Here is an 18,668-nt window from a genome sequence, read left to right on the forward strand (position 1 = left end):
GAGGCAAGTTCCCTTCCTTCCCTGGGCCTCTGGTTCCTTATCTGTAAAGTGGGGAGGAGGCAGTACTTGTTTCTTAGGGCTATTGTGAGGAAGACATCAGACAAGGCCTGTAAACAGCAGCATGGCACCGCACCTGGTGTGGAATAAGGCTCCATTAAATGATAGTTGTCACCTTCCTTATTAGTAGTCTGGACCTGGGAAGGCTGTGTGGAAGCCGCCGGTGGAGGAAGAGAAGGCGTGTGACTGTGTGGCTTCACATATATGGAGCATGACCTCTGTCTGGAGGGCACAAGGCATACAGAAGTCCTTATTTCGTGCGTTGTCACTTTTATTTGGTGTCATACACGCCTGAGGATGCGGAGGGCAGACATGTGGAAAGTGGGCTGTCTCCCCACCCCCACTGCCACTGTACCCAGCTTCTCTCTACTTTGCTCTAAAACGAGAAGTATGAGTGAGTTCCCCCAAGGGGTCGGCCGCGCCCCTTCCTGTCCCCGCCCTGCAGCCTGCCCCAGGCCAGTGGAGTGGCAGCCCCAGAGCTAGGGCTGCTGGTGCCGAGAGGCCTGGTCTCTGAGAGCCCCGTGGGGAGCCTGAGCTCCAGAGGTCTCCTCCCCTGACTCACTGCACCTCCTCGTTCCCTGCACCCCCATCCTAGGGGGGAGCCCTCTCCAGGATGGTGAGGTAAGGGCCTGCGGCCCCCCCGGAAGGAGTCAGTTAGGGCACCCAGGGGCCTGTGGGACCCTGCCTCACTGCCTCTTGATCACTCCTGGTTCTTTCAGGTGGTTTCACCGAGACCTCAGTGGAATAGATGCGGAGACCCTACTCAAGGGCCGGGGTGTGGACGGGAGCTTCCTGGCGCGGCCTAGTCGCAAGAACCAGGGCGACTTCTCCCTTTCCGTCAGGTACGTGGCTGCAATATCTGCCAGAACCAGTGTTTCACCAGCTTCTTCCCGGCTCTCCCAGGGCGGTGGGGTTCCCCAATTCTGTCCCCATGTGTCCGTCTGTCTGTGTCACCCTATTCCTGTGTGTGCCCGGGGTCTGCCGCTGCCCACCCCATAACCCACTTGGTGCTCTGCAGGGTGAGGGATCAGGTGACTCATATTCGGATCCAGAACTCCGGAGATTTCTATGACCTGTATGGAGGGGAGAAGTTTGCCACTCTCACAGAGCTGGTGGAGTACTACACGCAGCAGCAGGGTGTCCTACAGGACCGCGATGGCACCATCATCTACCTCAAGTACCCACTTAACTGCTCTGACCCCACCAGTGAGAGGTGAGGGGCTCCCCGATCCAGCCCAGGCAGGACGGGCTGGCTCCCATCACCAGCTGAGCCTGCTTCCTACCTGCTTCTGTCCCGGGGGCATCTGGGACCTCTTTTTTCCATGTGACCCCGCGTCTCAGGGCACTGTCCACCCACTCTTTTCCCTCTAACTCCAAGGAAGCAACTGGCCAGCTGCCACCCAGGCCCTACAAGTGACAGAGGAGTCTCCTCATGGCTGGCCTCCTCCACAGGCTGGTAGTTCCAGTTCTGTTGTTCGAAAGCTCTGAGACCTGTGGAACTGAATCTACCTTCCTATAACTAGTCCCTCCCCCCACCTTGTGGAGGTGAATCCAGGCAGATGTTTAGGGGAGGATCATTGGCACTTGGGGTCCTTATCTCAGCAGCCCATAGGGTGGGTCTGTTTTCTGGGGCTGGATAGTGCATGATTGCTCCCTTGCTCTGAGCACAGGTCATTGAAAATTGTGGTGTGTGTGTGCTCGGGTATGTAAGGGCCGACCTATTACGTAGGTGCAGGTAACACTCGAGGCATTTCTTTCTCCCCATTTTGACTGCAGATGTGGTCCCCAGACCTGGGCTGCCTCTTCTCTGTGTAGTCTACATAAAGCATAAATTACAGGAGGGGGACCCCCAAGGACCCCCACTACACTGCTTTGTTTTGGTAGCTATGTCTCAATGACAGCTCCTATGCTGGGGAAGAGCAGCTGAATAAGTAGGGTTTTTTCCACCCTTTCCTGACCAAGCCAACTGGCCCTTGTTCTGCGTCCGTGTTGATGGTTGAAATGATTCCAACCCTAAATTCTGACTGTTTTCACTTTCTGAGGGACTCACTTCCCAGCCTGCACCAATATTTTTGCTCAAGTCATTGACTAAAACTTACAACAGAATGAGGTGGAGGTGACTATTGCCGCCACCACTAGAGAGTTTTTCCCAGTCAACACGAAGCCATTAGTTACTTCCCTGGAAGCCCCCTCTGTAGGAGCGAAGGCCAAGGCCCGGGCCTGGGTTCACGGCTGCCTGTCTTAGTCTTTCTTGCCCTTTTCCCACTTCCCACCCGGGGGTTTGCCACTGGGCCCTCTTGAGCTTCTTGTCTTTTCTCTTTCCTTGCCCAAAGCCTGTTGGAAGGCAAGGGGTGGAGGAGACCAGGGAGAAGCAGCAGGTTGTGGATGGAGCTGTAGGAGGGAGGGAGGAACCAAGACCATCCCCCTGGGGAGAAGGCTGAGGCTGGGGTTCACACTGCTTGGGAGAAGCTTGGGAAGGACCTGAGAGCTGCAGGAGCCAAGACTAGTGGGAATCAAGATGAGGGAAGCTGACTCCAGAAGCCCTTTGGGTTACCTGCAGGCTCACCCCTGACCCTGGGGTGGAGGGGGGGTGTGGGCGCTGGGGAGCTCTTTCTCCCAGCCTCTGGCTACTGCCCCTCCGCCTCTTGGGGAATTTGCATTTCTCCCTTCTATGCTAGCTCTTTGCCTGTGGTCAGCCTGACATTTGCATGGAAACTTCCTCATCCTGAGGCCTGGGGGGGGGGTAGGGGAGAGGGTGAGCCCCCTCTCTGTGGCCTGGGGGCTCTGACCTATCCCTGAGAGGTGGAATGGGGTGATCCAGGAGGCTCCTGGACCAGGCAGTATCTCTGAGGTCTCTGAATTGCAATCTCCTTTGGGCAGGAGTGAGCTGGGGGTGCTGGACGGATGGCCCCTCCCTTCTTCCCCCATCCCTGCGGTTGGAAAATGCACCCCCCCTCCCCTGGTCCCTGGGCTGAGGAAACCTCACAACCTCACTTCTCACTCTCTCCCCAGAAGGAGTTTTGTGTTTTTTCCATCACGTGGTTTCCTGTGGGGCCGGGCATTGTGGGGTACAGTTTCCTCCTGGGAAGGGGGTGTGCTTTGGGGAAAGGTCCTAGTTCTGCTTTCTGCTCCTTGGTGCCCCTCTGAACCCCTTTGAGTCCTGACTGCCTTCAGTGATGTCATCCTGGGCACCCCAGAGCCCCCTAGGTGACTCTTTCCCCTGTAGTGTTTTCTGTCTTCCCTGACTCCCTGGGGGCGGGAGGGGGGTTCTCCCTGGTGTACCTCCTTTGTGACTACCTCTAGTTCTCCCTTCTTCATAGCTCTCTGTGGTTTGGCCTATGTCTGCATTTCTCTTGGTTTCTTTCCTTCTCTGGTCCAATCTAGTCTTTCAAGGAACCACTGCCTCAATTTCTCCCCAGATGGCCAAATATTCTAGACCTGGCCTGCCTTTCTGCCTTAGTGGGACTCCTGACTTGCCTGTTATCAGGCAAAATCTTAGGCCAGTGTGCAACCCCCCAGCCTCCGTTTCCTCATGGGTGATATGGGGATAAGTACTGATCTCTCGGCATGTTTGTAAGAGGAATGGACCTAAATGTGGTAGATTTGAAAGCACCTGGCAGGGTGCCTGGCCCAGCCTCATCACTCATCTCTAGCCCCTCTCTGAAAGTCTGCTCAGTGACTGAGGCTTAGGCCTCACCCTGTCTGACACTGCCTCCTCTAGATGGTACCATGGCCACATGTCTGGGGGCCAGGCAGAGACACTGCTGCAGACCAAGGGTGAGCCCTGGACGTTCCTCGTGCGTGAGAGTCTCAGCCAGCCTGGCGATTTCGTGCTGTCTGTACTCAGCGACCAGCCCAAGGCCGGCCCAGGCTCCCCGCTCAGGGTCACCCATATCAAGGTCATGTGTGAGGTAAGGCGGCTTGGCTGTGGGGGAGGCTTGCTGCTGGCTCCCGGCTGTGCCAGGCATGGGTGGAAGGAGGCAGAGTGGGTTAGGCCTCCTTCCAAGGCAGGGAGTCGGGGAAGGAGACTGGGCCATGTGGGTGACCTGACTTTGTACTCCGCAGGGTGGACGCTACACGGTGGGCGGTGCAGAGACCTTTGACAGCCTCACAGACCTGGTGGAACATTTCAAAAAAACGGGGATTGAGGAGGCCTCAGGCGCCTTCGTCTACCTGCGGCAGGTGAAGGGTGGGCCTGGTAGCCTCCCCATTCTGCGCTGTCCCCGTTCGGGAGCTCTCTGAGATTGCTACGTGGCTGACTTCTCACCCTCCCCCACCCCAGCCGTACTATGCCACGCGGGTGAATGCGGCTGACATTGAGAACCGGGTCTTGGAACTGAACAAGAAGCAGGAATCAGAGGAGACGGCCAAGGCCGGATTTTGGGAAGAGTTTGAGGTGTGTGTGCTGTGTTCGAGCAGGACGGTTCCTCGCTACCCACCAAGCATACAGATCTGGCCCGTGTAATCTTGGGAGGGGTTCAGTGCGCCATCTTCTCCTTTCACCCCTCAGAGTCTTCAGAAGCAGGAGGTGAAGAACTTGCACCAGCGGCTGGAAGGCCAGAGGCCAGAGAACAAAAGCAAGAACCGTTACAAGAACATTCTCCCCTGTAAGTGTCTTCCTTGAGACTCTTCTTCCCTGGCCCACCTTCCCACAATTTTGGGGATCTCTGCCCCAGTTTATCCCACTTGACTGAGGCTCTCCTCCTCCCAAAAGTCTCTGCTACTTCTGTCCAGGGCCCCATCCCTCCTCCCTCTGAATCCTCTCCCAGCACATACCCCAAACAGGTCCCCCCGCTGCTGCCCACAGTGCTCGAGCCTCGTGGCTTCTCAGACAGATTGGCCTTTAAGCTCAGGGAGGGGCTGACCCAGGAGTGGGGTGCTCCCGTTTGACCCTGGACCTTCTCTCTGCTCACTCCCAGTCGACCACAGCCGAGTAATCCTGCAGGGACGAGACAGTAACATTCCCGGGTCCGACTATATCAATGCCAACTACGTCAAGGTCGGTGGTGCCTGCTGGTTGCACGGGGAGAGAGGCCAGGCCCTGGGGATTCCCCAACTCCTGGGACATTAGGTCCACAGACATAGCACGTGGGCAGAGTTAAAGCTACTGACTTGGGGGATGAGGGTGACGGGGGCCAAGGGGCTCACATTCCTGTCCTGCATCCCTACATTTATACCTAGAATCAGCTGCTAGGCCCTGATGAAAACGCTAAGACCTACATCGCCAGCCAGGGCTGCCTGGATGCCACTGTCAATGACTTCTGGCAGATGATCTGGCAGGAAAACACCCGTGTCATCGTCATGACCACCAGGGAGGTGGAGAAAGGCCGGGTAGGGCTGTGCTGCAACCTCTCCCCCCCTCCCCCTGCCCCCCGCCCCTCAGTGTTTGTCCACCACTATGAGGCCAAAGGAACTTGGATGCCAGGGCAGACAGGCACCTAGGGTAAGGGTCAACCTTTGCTGGGAAACTGAGGCACAGACACGAAGCCCTAGCTACACACGGACTCCCAGGCCCCTGCTTCCTTCCTTGGGCCCCTTTTGGGGCTCCAGACCCTTTTTAAGTAGGCCTTCTTCTTGGAGGCTCCTGAAGCAAACATTCCCCTCAGCTGGCCTATCCAGGCAGCAGCTCTTCCTGGCCCTTTGCCTCCTCGGTCCCTCTGGAGTCTGCCCCTCCCTGCCTTCAGGCTGCCCCTCTCTGCAGACCCTTCAGTGTCCCCCACTAGTCTTCCAGATGAAGGCTCTCTCTGAAGCCTTCCTCTCCAGGCCTGCTGGTTGCTTTGAGGTCCTCAGTGCCCCCCAGAGCAGCTCCTTCATGTCCCCACACCTTTGAAGGAACTTACTCCACTGCCGCCACCCGCCTGCCCCCCCCCACAACCCCCCGTGACTTCCTTTCTCTGTACTATCTATGCCGGACAGACTCCTCCTTTCTGAAGACCCAGCGCAGTGCTCCCTCCATCATGAAGCCGCCTCTGATTTCCTCCATAACCTACAGGGAGAATGTGCCCTTCCTCCACCACCCTCCTGGGCAGCCGCTACTGTCCTGTTTCCTCATCTTTCTGTGGGCTCCTGGAGACATGGGGGCACAGACTTAATTGTTTACCCCTCTTCCCAGTTCGCTTTAGGTACAATGCCTACACTAGTTGATGTTTGTTGAGTAGCTGGGTAGGTCTCACTGCTGGTGGGACACTGAGCTAAAACCAGATCCCAGGTCTCCCCAGCCTGGCCAGTTTATTCAGCCAACAGAAAAGACTCCAGCCCTAGAGCAGGCCCTAAAATGGCCCGTACTCTGCTCCGTGCCTCATCCCTCTCCTCGACCTTCCCCTTTCCAGAACAAATGTGTCCCTTACTGGCCAGAGGTAGGCACTCAGCGTGCTTACGGATCCTATGCTGTAACCAGCTGTGGAGAACACGACGCAGCCGAGTACAAACTCCGCACCTTACAGGTCTCCCCGCTGAATGATGTGAGTGTCTCCACCCTGCCTTGTAGGGTGGGTGGGGTGGGGTGACATATGGGGTAGCGGGGGGCCCTGACATTGTGTCCCTGGCCCAGGGGGACCTGGTTCGGGAGATCTGGCACTACCAGTACCTGAGCTGGCCTGACCATGGAGTCCCCAGTGAGCCTGGGGGCGTCCTCAGCTTCCTGGACCAGATCAACCAGCGGCAAGACAGCCTGCCCCACGCAGGGCCCATCGTCGTGCATTGCAGGTGAGGACAGGAGACAAACCACACTAGCAATAATACAATCAGCGGCAGGCCAGTAAATACGAGGGCCCAGACACTGTCGTAGGCAGTTTGCGTGGTAATTCCTTTAATGGCACCTGCCCCCCAATCTCTTCTGGGTTCCCTGAAGGCTGCACATCCAGGGGAGCTTCAACCAGTCCCTGTTGGAAGCTGTGCCTGGGGCTCCCCGGGGTGTACTGTCTAGTCCAACCCTGCCAGACACTGATGAGGAAACTGGTCCAGCAACTGCCATTCCCGCCCCCCACCCCAATCCTGTGAGTGCCTGGACAGGAGCTCACATTGCCCGAGGGCCTGGTCACCCCTGTCTGCCACATGGACCTACGCCTCCTGTTTGTTCTCTGCACACCCCCCCACCCCCAGACCTCCCACAGGGGGTTAGAGAAGCTTCTCTTTATCCTTCTATAGCTGTGGGAGGGAGGTGTTGGCTGTTGCTTAGGCTACTGCTCGCCCTTCCCAGCTACTGCCCCCTAGGGTGGCCCCAGGGTGGGGGTTGAGGAGTGGCTTTAGAAGCCCTGTATTCATAATCAGGAGACCCCAGGTGGTGAGGTGGGGTGTCAGCTAGGGAAGTAGGGGTCTCTTCAGGTCTGAGGGCTACAGTCTGGATTGGCCTTGTGCTGCTGACCTGGGTAGATGGGAGGCTAGGATGCAGGGTCCCAAGGCCTCAGGGTCTATACAAGCCCCTCCACTGATAGACTGTGTGACCTTGAACAAATTCCTTAACTTCTCTGACCCTCAGATTACTCTACTAAAAGTCAGGCTCTCATAGGGTCATTGTGAAGATGAAATGGACCTTATCATTGGAACACAGTGAATCCTCCAGAAATGGGCACTGTTAATGGTTCACGAGCTCACATTAGGCAGGGGAGGAGGAAATGGGAAACTGCTTTGTCTTCTTCCTTTTGGGCTCCCTCCATGTGACCCCAGGCCTGTGAGGCCCCTGACTTCCTTCTTCCCACCACCAACTGTTAGACTCCTGGGCCTGGCTGAGGGGCTAGACCTGGGGGCCTGGACCCTGAAAGGCCTCTACTCTGACCTCCAGGGCCAGCTTCAAGAACGACCCTCCTCTTGGTACCCCCCCCCTTCTTGAAATCCCCATGGCCTTTATTTAGACGTTACAGGAAGGAAGTGGGTGAGGGGGGTTATTTTTGACAATCTGGGTTTGAAATTAGACAGTGAGTGTAACTTAGGGCATCGGCCTGATGGACAGGCCTGGCCAGGGGGCAAGGCTGGGGTCTGCTGGTCAAGGACTGAGGTTCCAGAGGGGAGGAAGAGGGGAGTCTCCTACTGCCTGGCTGGCCCAATCTCCTGGCCCTGGTGCCCCTCACATGCTGCTGGCTCAAGGACTGCCCTTCTCTGCTGCCAGGGTCCAGCCCAAATACCTAAGGGAGTGGAGCACGGCCCAGTTGAGGCTCTGGGTGTGGGGAGGGCCCAGAGGGCCCAGGCTGCCTGGGGAGCAAGCGGTATGGGGCTGAGACAGGGGTTCTGGGCTTGGGGTTGCGGGGGAGGCGGGGCACCAGCCATCAGCCAGGAAGGGGGAATCAGAACAAGAAGTGGAAGGAGAATGCTGGCCGCATCTGAGCTCTCAAAGCTCTTCCTCTGAAATCCCTTGACTGAGTAGCAGCAGGGCTGGGGGCCGGGCTGTCTGTCCCTTGCTTGCCTGCTCAGTGTCCTGGGCCACTCTCATTGCTCTGGATCTTTGGTATCTCTGCCCTGTGTGGGAGTTGTGCACGGGGGGGGCCCCCTCTCAGGTGTTATGAGGCCGCTGATGGCACCTCTTCTTCCCCTAGCGCGGGCATTGGCCGCACTGGCACCATCATTGTCATCGACATGCTGATGGAGAGCATCTCCACCAAGGGTGAGAGGTCCCTGCAGGGTGCAGGTGGGCAGGTAGGTGGGTAGCCCCTGGTGTCCCCCTCTGCCTGGGCCTGAAGTCCAGCTGCCACCCTGTCTAGGGCTGGACTGTGACATTGACATCCAGAAGACCATCCAGATGGTGCGGGCACAGCGCTCTGGCATGGTGCAGACGGAGGCACAGTACAAGTTCATCTACGTGGCCATTGCCCAGTTCATTGAAACTACCAAGAAGAAGCTGGAGGTCATGCAGGTGTGTGTGAGGCCCCTCGGGCTGCGGGGGCAGTGGGCATCCCCTGGCCCTTCTCGGACACTGTCGTCCCATTACACCTCTGCCTGCAGACCCAGAAAGTCCGGGAGTCGGAGTATGGGAACATCACCTACCCTCCAGCCATGAAGAATGCCCATGCCAAGGCTTCCCGCACCTCCTCTAGGTGAGTGAGCCCCCCGCCACCTCCCAGCACCTACCCAGCCTGACCTCCACTTTCCAGAGTGGATGAGGGTGACTGTCCTGGAGGTTCAAGTTAGAGCTTGGTTCTTAGCACCTGAGGGCCCCCTACATAGGCACTAACGTGTGAGACGTCACCTCACCTCTGCTCCCACAGAGGTTTCAGTCACGTGGAAGCACAGGCCAGGTGTCCTTGTTCTGGCCTCTGAGGGGCTGCTGATCCTGGGTCACCCCACCCTGTCCCCTGATCTGCACTCCTTGCAGGCATAAGGAGGAGCTGTATGAGAACCTGCACAGCAAGAACAAGAAGGAAGAGAAGGTGAAAAAGCAGAGGTCTGCAGACAAAGAGAAGAGCAAAGGTTCCCTGAAGAGGAAATGAGGCGGACAGGCCGAGGAGTCACGGTACAGCCCCCGTGCCCTGGACGCTCTGTGCACAGCGCCGCCTCCCTCCCCAGGTTACAGCCAGCCCCTTCCTCCCTTCTCTCTGCAGCTCTGTGGCTCTGCAGAGGCCTGTGTGGAAGACCGGCAGCCTGACCCAGGATCCACCCCAGTCTATTGTAATTTAAAAGTGTGAGCCCACCTCCCCTCCCTGACCCTGTATATAACCCAGCAAGACCCAGCCCCTGGGCCAGGCTCTTCGACTCTTGTAAATAAAGCCCTAGGATCACCTTGTGTGGGTCTCTAACTCTGTGTGCCTACCTGGGGAGGGCTGGAGGACGATGGAGGCGGAGGCTGGCTGGGATTGGTTGTGGGGATATAAAAGCTCAGCCCCCACCTGCCTACCTCATTCTTGTCTCAGCTTCACAACCTGGCATGTGACTGGGGGCCAGCTCCACAGTCTCTCCTTTAAAGCAGAGGGTGGGGCCCTCGGGTGGGGCCCTCCTTCTTGGCGCAACAGGTTAAAGTACAGCACTTCGAAGCTATCCACAGCCCCTGCAGCCACACAGGGACTGCAGCCACTGGCCAGGGAGATGACTCACATGGCGCGGCAGACCTCTCCTGCCCACTGCTCCCCTCAGCAGTGTGTTTCAGTCCGTCTGCCTGTTCTGCTCCCCACTCTGTCTCTGGTGAACCCTCCAATCCCTCACACCTCTGGCCTGTACCCCAGTTCTTGTATGCATAAATAAATAAATCTTTAAAGTGGAGGGTGACCTGGAAAGGGTGGTTGTTGAGACCGTTGATGGCGGTAGTCATGGTAGTTCACTACACGCTGGGCATGTGTCAGGCACTGTTTAAAAGATTACCCATGTTAATTCAATCCAGATACTTGTCTCATTTCCATTCTGTGGTGGGGGACATTGAGATTAAATAACATGCTCAAGGTCACAAGACATTGAATAGTGAAGATTTGCATTCAGGCTGGAGTCCCATAGTCCTCACACTAGAGAGGCATAGAGAGGGTTCACCTTGCTGGGAACACAACCATATCCTGCTGGTGCGTATATCTAGGTCCAAGAAAATATACACAGGCCTGCACCACACTAGCAGAGGGGCCCGGGCATCCCCTCTGCTCTCTGCTCCCAGGGCCGTGGGAGTGCCCTGCTCCTCGCTTTGCTTTGCTGAGCTCACAACCACGGTCACATTTTATTTATTTTTTGGACCCTTCTTCCTTCTCCTGTGTCCAGAGCGCACTGTGTGATTCCTTATTTGTGTGAAGGCTCTATCTTGATTTAAGTGCCAGCCTCCGGGTGAGTTAGGCCAGTGAGAGGTCTTCCTGCTTAGGGAGAACTGGCTGCCTCCTGCCGGAGGGGCTGGAGCAGGTGGAGGGTCTTGGATCTGGCTTCCACCTGCTTGGCAAGCTTTCTTCATGGGGGTGGGGGTGTGGGGGGGCTGTGTGGCAGGCACTGGGGCAGTGATGGGGGCACGTAGCAAGCAGCAGGTTCCAGGAACTTAGGAAGCTGGTAGAGGAGACAGACCCAGAAACAGCCACAAAAGTAAGTACAGACAGGTATTAAGGATGCAAACAAAGGAGGTGAGAGAGGGCGGGCTGAGCTTAGGCAGATTGGGCAACCAGCACAATAGCTCCTGGAGCTAAGGCCCTCCAGGGGGTGGGTGGGTGGGGCATCACCTGTGGGCCTCAGGGCCCCTCTCCCAGCAACGCCCTTTCTACTCCAGCTTGAGCTGCACAAAAGAAGGCAGGTCTGCCCCGCCCCCTCTAATAACCGCCCTGGAGCTAACCGCCCTGGGGCTGGGACCTGGACTGGGTTGTGAGCTGGGTCCTGGAGCAGCTCTGCCCCAAGGCCTGCTGGGTCCTTCTGGAGAGCCGACAAGGTGGTGAGGGGGAAGCTGGGTGTAACCCAAGCAGGACTTCTGGGGGCTGAGGGAGAGCAGCTTCCTCCTTTAATGGGCAGGGCCAGGGCTGATGCTCCTGCCAGTGTGGGCCTCTGGGCAGGGGTAAGTACCCTAACATTTGGAGTGAGAATGGGGAACCTCCAAAGCAGGGATGCCCAGCCAGCACAGGCCTGGCATTGGGACTGGACAAACCTCATCTCTACTGAGCTGACCCCTTGCTGACCTCAGGGTTTTTGGCCTTTTTGCACTGCCCAGGTACAGGGTCTGAGGCCACTGAGGAAGGGGCGGAGGGAGGGCAGAGGCAGGAACTGAAGTGGGGAGCAGTCCCAAGAAGAAGGCCAAAGGGCCCAAAGACAGCCCATCCCATGGGCCCTCTGGAGACTACATTCCCGTCTAGGCCCTAGATGTACAGGAGGCTGGACCCCGAGCGGAGACCCCATGAAAGGGTGGGAGGCCTAGTGGGGTGAGCAGGCCTCAGAGGAGGCAGAGGAGGCGCCTGCTGCTGGCGCTGGGAGGGAAGGGGTTAAGGCAGTGGGGGGGCAGCCTATGGCAGGAGGACACACCTGTGCGCAGGGGCGGCGGGCGGGGCCCAGGTGAGGAGTCTGCGTTGCCCTGCCGGCCGCGGCAGCAGCGGCAGAAGGAAGGAGGAAGAGCGGACCGAGGCGGGCCCTAGGCCTCGGAACGCAGGCCCTGAGCCCCCTTGCTGTCCTCTGCACTCACTCTCAGGGGGCAGGCGGCTGGGTGACAGGTAAAAGTCATCAGGAGAAGGGTCCTGGGGCTGAGCAGGGCCTGCAGAGGTGGATGGAGGCGGGTGAGTTGGTGTGTGGGGCAGGGGCAGGCTCTGGGGTGGCAGGCAAGAGGCTTAGAGGTGGAGCGTGGAGGGGCAGGGGGTTCCCTTAGTCTGGCCTGGGGCTCAATCGATATCTGCAACTCTGGGTGGGGCTGGTGGCGGCTTCGGGCTCACCCGGAAGTGTCCCCAGGGAGGCTGGAGGTGGGGGGATGGGAACCAGGTTCTGCAGCCTCTCCACTGGGAGCCTAGGCCTAGGCCTTCCAGTCCTGGAGGTGAGCGGATTGGGTGGGGGACCCCGTCTTACCCAGCAGTGTTTGGGTGCTGGTTGGGAGTCTCTAATACTGCCGGGTAATGATGGAGGCCCCCATCCCAGTGTCAGCGCCATTCATCTCCTTAGGCCCCCCGCGCCCCACTGGCTGTAATCCCCACTCCGGAACCTCCCTGAGTACCCTGGAAGCCCCTTCGTCTTAAGGGGAATGAAAGGTGCGGCCAGAGTTGGCTCTTCATTGGCTGGTTGCCCACCGGAGGGACACAATGGCTCGAGCCCCTCCCCCAGCCAGTGTGATTTGTCATCTGGTGGATCCAGCACCCTCAGCCGACCTTGAGTTTGTGGGATTGACTCGAGCGTTCTCAAGCAGCCTCATCTGGCCTGTGGCCAGAGTCTGTGTAGCAACTGGTCAGCTCTAGCCTGGGGCTGCACGTTGGCCGACTCTGGGTCCATCTTCCAGAACAGTGTTGGATGGTCTAATTGTAAAGCTCCTAACACTGTCTGGTAAAGATGGCTCCCGGGTTGGTTCCTTCAACAGTGACCTTCAGGAAGCCCTGAAGATTGTGGTGGCCTTCTGACCACCACCAACTCACCTTTAGACCTCTGGATGGGGAGGTAAATCACTAAGAAAAGGGCTAGATAGGGAGGAAACAAAATGGCTGCCTCTAGAGCTGGGGCAGGATTTGGAAACCTGCTCCTTCCCCAGGTGCTTGTTTCCTTCCCGCCTGGGGAATGTTCGAAATAAAGACACTCACTCGGCAGGCTGATTCAGGTCACTTGACCTTTCTTTTGTCTGTCAATCTCATCTTTGGCTGGAAAACTCTGGGGTGGGTTTGCTATACGATCGGGGGGTGGGATGGGGTGGGGGGTGGGGGGGCGATGTCTGGGGTGTGGGGGGGAAATGAACCTCCCTCCTTCAAAATCAAAGCGACTGAAGAACCCAGACCCTCTAAACCTCTAAATCCCCCCTTTCCCCCTCCCACACATTTTCTACTTCCTCTTCACACTTTGTTGTGCCCAGTGGCATCTAAATGTCCTCTCATACGGACAGGGACAATGAGGGGCCATGGCGGCACACAGGTGCAAGCAGTGGCTCCCCCCGCCCAGAGCTTGCAATTCGGCAGGCAGGCTTGGGAAGGCTGAGCAGACACCTGCTCTGGTGTGAAGGGCCCGCCTCCAAGGGCAGAGCTCGCGTCTAGGGACTGGGTAGCTCGCAGCAGCCAGCACCCCTCCGCTGGGCTTCTCATGTGCACAAATGGGTCTCCACAGCCACATGAACTGTTACCAAGGAAGAAGCAGCTCCTGGTGGGTCATCAGATTTTTTGGTCTAGCTCAGCAAAGCCACAGCCGCTTCAGTCTTAAAAAGGAGATGTTGGTAAATAGGCAGGGTGCTGTGGTGGAAATGGAGGGCGTGGCAGAGTGCAGCTGGACAGGCAGCTCCCAGCATGGGATACCACTAGGCTGGGCTGCCGGGGTCAGGCCCTGTGCTTCCTTAACTGCCCTGCGTAGAGGCCTCACGCCCCCTGCTGGCAGGTAACGGGGCGGGCTGTGTGAGGTGCGCATGCGCCCTCCTTCCCCCCCCCCCATACACAAAGCCTTGACTCCAGCTTAAGTAATAAAAATTTATTGAGAATTCCTGGGATGGTGGTTATCGCCTCCCAATTTTGGGAGGCACCAAACACTATAGGAAATCATTTAGAAATCACACTGTCCCAACAACCCTGGCCACACAAGGAGGAAAGTCGTTCCCCTGAAAACGGGTCAGGTCTTCTCATTCATCCGTGGGCCCGGAGGTCAGGTGCAGAGGGGACCATCACATGATACAGGGGAGTGGGGGCTGGTTCCTCGAAAACCAGGGGAGAAACAAATCCACTTGCTCTCTGAGGGTAGAGTTCTTGGTCACCCGGGCTCATTTCTTACCCTTGATGAGGCTGTCACTGCAGAAATAAGATGGATGAAACTGTTAGGGGACATATGTAAGAGGCAGAGCACCCCATGCCACTCGCTCTCCCCAGACCAAAGGTGCATGTGTGGAAAAGGTACGTTGGGGGAGGCAGGTACCCACGGAAGAGCTGCAGGGCCACAAAGGAACAAGGCTGTGTCAACAACTTACCTTCCCCTGTGGATACCAGATCACCAGATGAACAGGAAATGGGAGAGAAGAGAAATACACATGTGACTTGGCAGTTTCAGGCCCCACCCAGCTCTAAACCCTCCTCTGCTCCCCAGAGAAAAAGACAAAGGGCTGGCAGCCAGGAACCTCAGGCTCTGGAAAGAGACTGCTGGCACTGTGTCCTAGCCTCCTTCCAAACCCTTCCATGCTCAGCAGCAGACTTAGGGCTCTCCAGGAAGAACAATAACCCTCACTGCTTTCCAGTTAAACAGGACTTTACGATTACCTTCCACGTGAAAAATCCTATTTGATCTCATAAAATCAATCATACAAGATGCAAGATAGTAAGAGACAACCTCCCACGTTTCTAACTTTGGTTCAGCCAAGTGGAGTCTTCTAAGGGTCGCATGAACAAGCAGCCCAAAGGCCCACTGGGCTGCTACAGCCTTCCCAACACCTTGCCGTGCAGGTCACGGCTCTCACCGGGTGAAGCTTTCATCCTGCAGGTTGAGCACAAGGTTGTCAGCGGTGAGATAGATTCGGTTCTGTGAGGTGGCGATCTGCGGGGCAGGAAAGCAGAGACGCTCACCATCAAACAAAGAACCCATGGACCACACTAACCCTGCAATTCACTGATCACTGGCGGAAGCCATGTGGGTGCGGAGCGGAGATGTAGGGATGAGACGAGGTTACTCATGGGAGGTCGAGTAGTGCACAACTGTGACATGCTAGGCTCACGCTAGGCACCGACAGGTTAGGGGGCGTCCGAGGGACGGAGAAGTCACTCTCAGTCTAGTTCCTTACTCTAAGATGCTTGAACTGAAAACAAGTCCCGAAAGGCAGCCTTCAAGAGTCCGGGCCCCCTACTCACCGTCTTGGAGATGTTCTGGGCTGCCCGGATCTTGCGCAGCTTGATGTAACCTGGGTTCTTGCTCAATGCCTCTCCCAGGTGGGAAGGTGGGGTTAAGGGCTTAAACAAGGCTGGGTTTCCATCCCTAACTCCATCTTCTCTACTCCCCTCAACACCCTCTCTGGGCTGTCAGATCCAAGGTTGCGCTCAGAGGATTTGTGCTCGGTCCTAGTTTGGTCCCCGTCTGTGGGCCCCCCTGCGGGCAGCTGCCAGGAACTGGGGGCAGCAGCAAAACGAAGGCAAGGCCACTGTGCTATCGCTCTGCCTTACAGCGAGGAGCCAGGTCTCAGGTACCCCACTAAGATTTCAGATGCCACTTGAAACCGCTACCGCCTAGGGCGCGGGACCGGAGCACAAAGTCGCATTCGCCTTAGTCTCATCAGTCGGCCCGCTGAGGGAAGCAAGACGCTCTGAGGACTCTCCAGCAGAAGGATATCATCTTGGCAGCCTCGGCTTCACCCTCGGCCTGCACAATCTTCTGCCGCTGCTCCTGCTTTGCTTTTTCTACCAAAAACTGGGCCCGCTGGGCCTCCTGCTGGGCTGGGGTGGGGAGGAGGAGCAGAGGGTCACAGGTGTGCGGGGCCAAGAACCTGACCCTCCCGCATCCTCAAGACACCCCCGCCCCTCTGCTCTGGTAACTCACCCACTTGCTTGGCTTCCACAGCAGCTGTGTACTCTCGGCTGAAGCTCAGCTCTGTAATGGCCACATCATCCAGGATGAGGCTGAAGTCCTTGGCTCGCTCTGTCAGTTCCCTTCGGATCAAGAGGGACACCTGGGGACACGTGAGGGGAAGGGATTGGCAGTGAGGGGACTGAAGATCCATAGGAAGGCATTGCTGTGTCTTCTGAATACCAGCTCTCCTGAAAATGGTGAAAAACCATTTTCCTTAAACTAAACCAAATCTCCTTAGGGGCTCGCGGGGCACCTGGTTGGAAAGGACTTGGTCCGATCTTCTCATCTGATTGACGGGACAGGCAGAGGGGAGACGTGAACACCCTACAGTGCGACACTCACTCACCTTCCGCTCTAACAAGCACCCTAGACTCTGATACGGTTTTCTCCTCTGCTCCTGCACACCAACTGCCCCAGATCCCTGTCTTGGCTCTGTTTCCACAGCAGTCATTAGAATAGCTTCTAGGTGGGAGTGGAACCAGGCTCACAAGTCTTTTCTACCAAGCTGCCTTTCCTAATGCCCAGAATCTTGGTCTTGGAAGGAAAATGCTATCATGGAGATGGGAGCTAGAGTCAGACCTGGGCCCGCTGGGTGATCAACTGGGAGGCATTGAACTTGGCCACCACACTCTTGAGCACCTCGTTGACAATGGACGGCAGCACTCGCTCTTCGTAGTCGAGTCCTAGGCGCTGGTACATGCTGGGAAGCTCCATGGCATTAGGTCGAGAGAGCACACGCAAGGAGATGTTCACCATCTGCAAGTCTAAGACAGAAGTCTGTAGTGGCTGGTCGAGGCTGGGGAGCCTCAACTAGCTCCAACCCAACACCCTTCCCCAAGCATTTTCTTTCTCTTGTGCTTTCCTCCATGCCGAATGCAACCGTACGCAGTCTGGCATCCCTGTGCGGAAAGGAGTAATCAGAGTGACAAGATGTGACCTGGCAAAGGCCACGTGCACTCTCATCCACTGGGAAGTTTTCTCTACCTACCACTCCATCAGTTAAGCTAATCCCTCTTTCTGCCACTGCGCTTTGTGCAACCTCTGTGAGGGCGATGTTGTGCCATGCCATAGTCACCTGCCTCTTACTAGACTGTAAGAACTGAGAATAAGGATTGAGTTTTATGAATCTTTTCCCAGGGTCTAGGGTTTAGACAGTGAGTGACTGTGGCATGAAAAACTGTACAAAAAGTACATGACAGGTGAAATACTTGCCTCAGTGTAGTGTCTGTGTGTGCATGAGTAAGGGGTCTGGGAGTTTCAAAGGCACAGCTTCTAGGAGGGAACAGGTGCACAAGTGAAGGGTGGGGCCATGTTCCTCTGGACAGGGCATACAGTGGATGTAATGACTTGAGGAATTCGGAAAAACATTTCAAACAAGGTTCTGATCTAGGCAGCGAGGCAGACAAATACAGTAATGGATGCTCTCACTGAGTCTACAATGGGGGGGGGGGAAGAATAGTCAGTAAAAACGTACACTCACATTAGTGCCCCAACACATTTTCCTAGGGTCCCTGGCCAGGCTCCCTTAATTTACTTGCAACAGCCAAGGACCCAAACCTACCTTTGGAGCCTGTGGGGGAAGAAATTTTTCGGGGTCTGGCCCGAATGTCATAGATGATAGGGTACTGGAACCAGGGGATCCTGGAGGGAAGGGAACAGAGACAGGTATTAACAGACTGTAGTTTCACTAGTTTTGCTCTTGCCACGTGTTTCTTGGCCTGCTCTTCCAAATAAACAAGGACAAGGGGTGAGTCTCTTCTCCCTTGGGTCAACTTTACATGCTGCTACAGTTCGGGGCAGCACTCACAGTCGTGGGCGATGGAGTGGGAAAAGAGCAGGGCTGTATCACTGCAAATCCCCCTATAAAGTCATTGGCTGGTGAGCGTCCAAGGGTGAAGGGGTCAGGGTCAGTCCGCTCTGCCCGCCATTACCTGAAGTGAAGGCCCTCGGCCAGGATGGTGTCCTGCTGCACTCCACCGATCCGATTAAAGAAAATGGCTCTGTGCCCGCCTTCCACTGTCGGAAGAGGTGTGGGGATCAGGTCAGGCTACCGTGCCGAGTACGTGCTAGGTTCTGGTGGGGAGGGTGAGGGACTAAGGGAGCGCGGGAACCTGGCGGGACAGGGCAGGGGGCCTGGGGAAGGACGTGAGAAATCCGGAGAGCGGGCGGAGGTAGCTCACCGGTGAATACCGACTCGCGGACGCCGTAGGCCACGGCGCCGGCACCCAGCAGCAGCTTCAGCGCCGTGCCCATGCCCCGGGGCCCGGAGGGCAGCCGTCCCGCTAAGTCCTTCAAGTTCTGGGCCATGTCCGATCCTGGGGCCGGCGGCACCAGAGGTCAGAAGGGGGTGCCGGCCCACCTCAGCCCCACTCCAGCTTCGGGATCACACCCGTCGCACGAGGGTCCGGGCCCGGGTGCTTGCGGGAGAAAGGGCACCGGAAGTGCACTCCCATCTGAACCCTCCGCGCTCCCGCCCACTGCGGCCCCGAGCCTCGCGCACAGGAAGCACGCACCCGGAAGTCCCG

General features: G+C 57.1%; 2 protein-coding genes across 2 annotated transcripts; one reads left to right on the forward strand and one right to left on the reverse strand.

Annotated features, from left to right (window-relative positions):
* Positions 1 to 430: 430 nt before the first annotated feature.
* Positions 431 to 9,769, forward strand: PTPN6 (protein tyrosine phosphatase, non-receptor type 6). The gene is made up of 16 exons (XM_004692909.2): positions 431 to 678; positions 777 to 899; positions 1,076 to 1,270; positions 3,779 to 3,968; positions 4,123 to 4,239; positions 4,340 to 4,453; positions 4,568 to 4,664; positions 4,977 to 5,056; positions 5,239 to 5,388; positions 6,387 to 6,518; positions 6,608 to 6,762; positions 8,586 to 8,653; positions 8,751 to 8,902; positions 8,992 to 9,083; positions 9,362 to 9,499; positions 9,588 to 9,769. The coding sequence occupies exons 1-15, from the start codon at positions 671 to 673 to the stop codon at positions 9,474 to 9,476; spliced, it is 1,788 nt and encodes a 595-aa protein (XP_004692966.1). The 5' UTR covers positions 431 to 670; the 3' UTR covers positions 9,477 to 9,499; positions 9,588 to 9,769.
* Positions 9,770 to 14,055: 4,286 nt separating this feature from the next.
* Positions 14,056 to 18,661, reverse strand: PHB2 (prohibitin 2). The gene is made up of 10 exons (XM_004692914.2): positions 18,324 to 18,661; positions 18,075 to 18,159; positions 17,705 to 17,784; positions 16,723 to 16,907; positions 16,114 to 16,243; positions 15,907 to 16,010; positions 15,432 to 15,509; positions 15,044 to 15,120; positions 14,561 to 14,566; positions 14,056 to 14,384 (listed from the first exon to the last, which is right to left on the reverse strand). Exons 1-10 carry the CDS (start codon positions 18,448 to 18,450, stop codon positions 14,357 to 14,359), a joined length of 900 nt encoding a protein of 299 aa, XP_004692971.1. The 5' UTR covers positions 18,451 to 18,661; the 3' UTR covers positions 14,056 to 14,356.
* Between the last annotated feature and the right edge of the window lie 7 nt (positions 18,662 to 18,668).

This window comes from Condylura cristata, unplaced genomic scaffold (genome assembly GCF_000260355.1).
Source record: "Condylura cristata isolate star-nosed mole 26May11 unplaced genomic scaffold, ConCri1.0 scaffold00034, whole genome shotgun sequence".
In the NCBI taxonomy this organism is placed as follows: Eukaryota; Metazoa; Chordata; class Mammalia; order Eulipotyphla; family Talpidae; genus Condylura; species Condylura cristata.

What these genes read in the sequence shown, in the direction of transcription:
- PTPN6 (XM_004692909.2), top strand. An exon ending in GATTTTGGGAAGAGTTTGAG is followed by an intron (nt 4,454 to 4,567) that starts GTGTGTGTGCTG and finishes TTCACCCCTCAG; the next exon opens with AGTCTTCAGAAGCAGGAGGT. An exon ending in GGGAGGTGGAGAAAGGCCGG is followed by an intron (nt 5,389 to 6,386) that starts GTAGGGCTGTGC and finishes TCCCCTTTCCAG; the next exon opens with AACAAATGTGTCCCTTACTG.
- PHB2 (XM_004692914.2), bottom strand. Translation starts at nt 18,450, where the DNA reads ATGGCCCAGAACTTGAAGGACTTAGCGGGACGGCTGCCCTCCGGGCCC. An exon ending in TGATCACCCAGCGGGCCCAG is followed by an intron (nt 16,244 to 16,722) that starts GTCTGACTCTAG and finishes ACGTGTCCCCAG; the next exon opens with GTGTCCCTCTTGATCCGAAG. An exon ending in AAGCCGAGGCTGCCAAGATG is followed by an intron (nt 15,510 to 15,906) that starts ATATCCTTCTGC and finishes CCACCTTCCCAC; the next exon opens with CTGGGAGAGGCATTGAGCAA.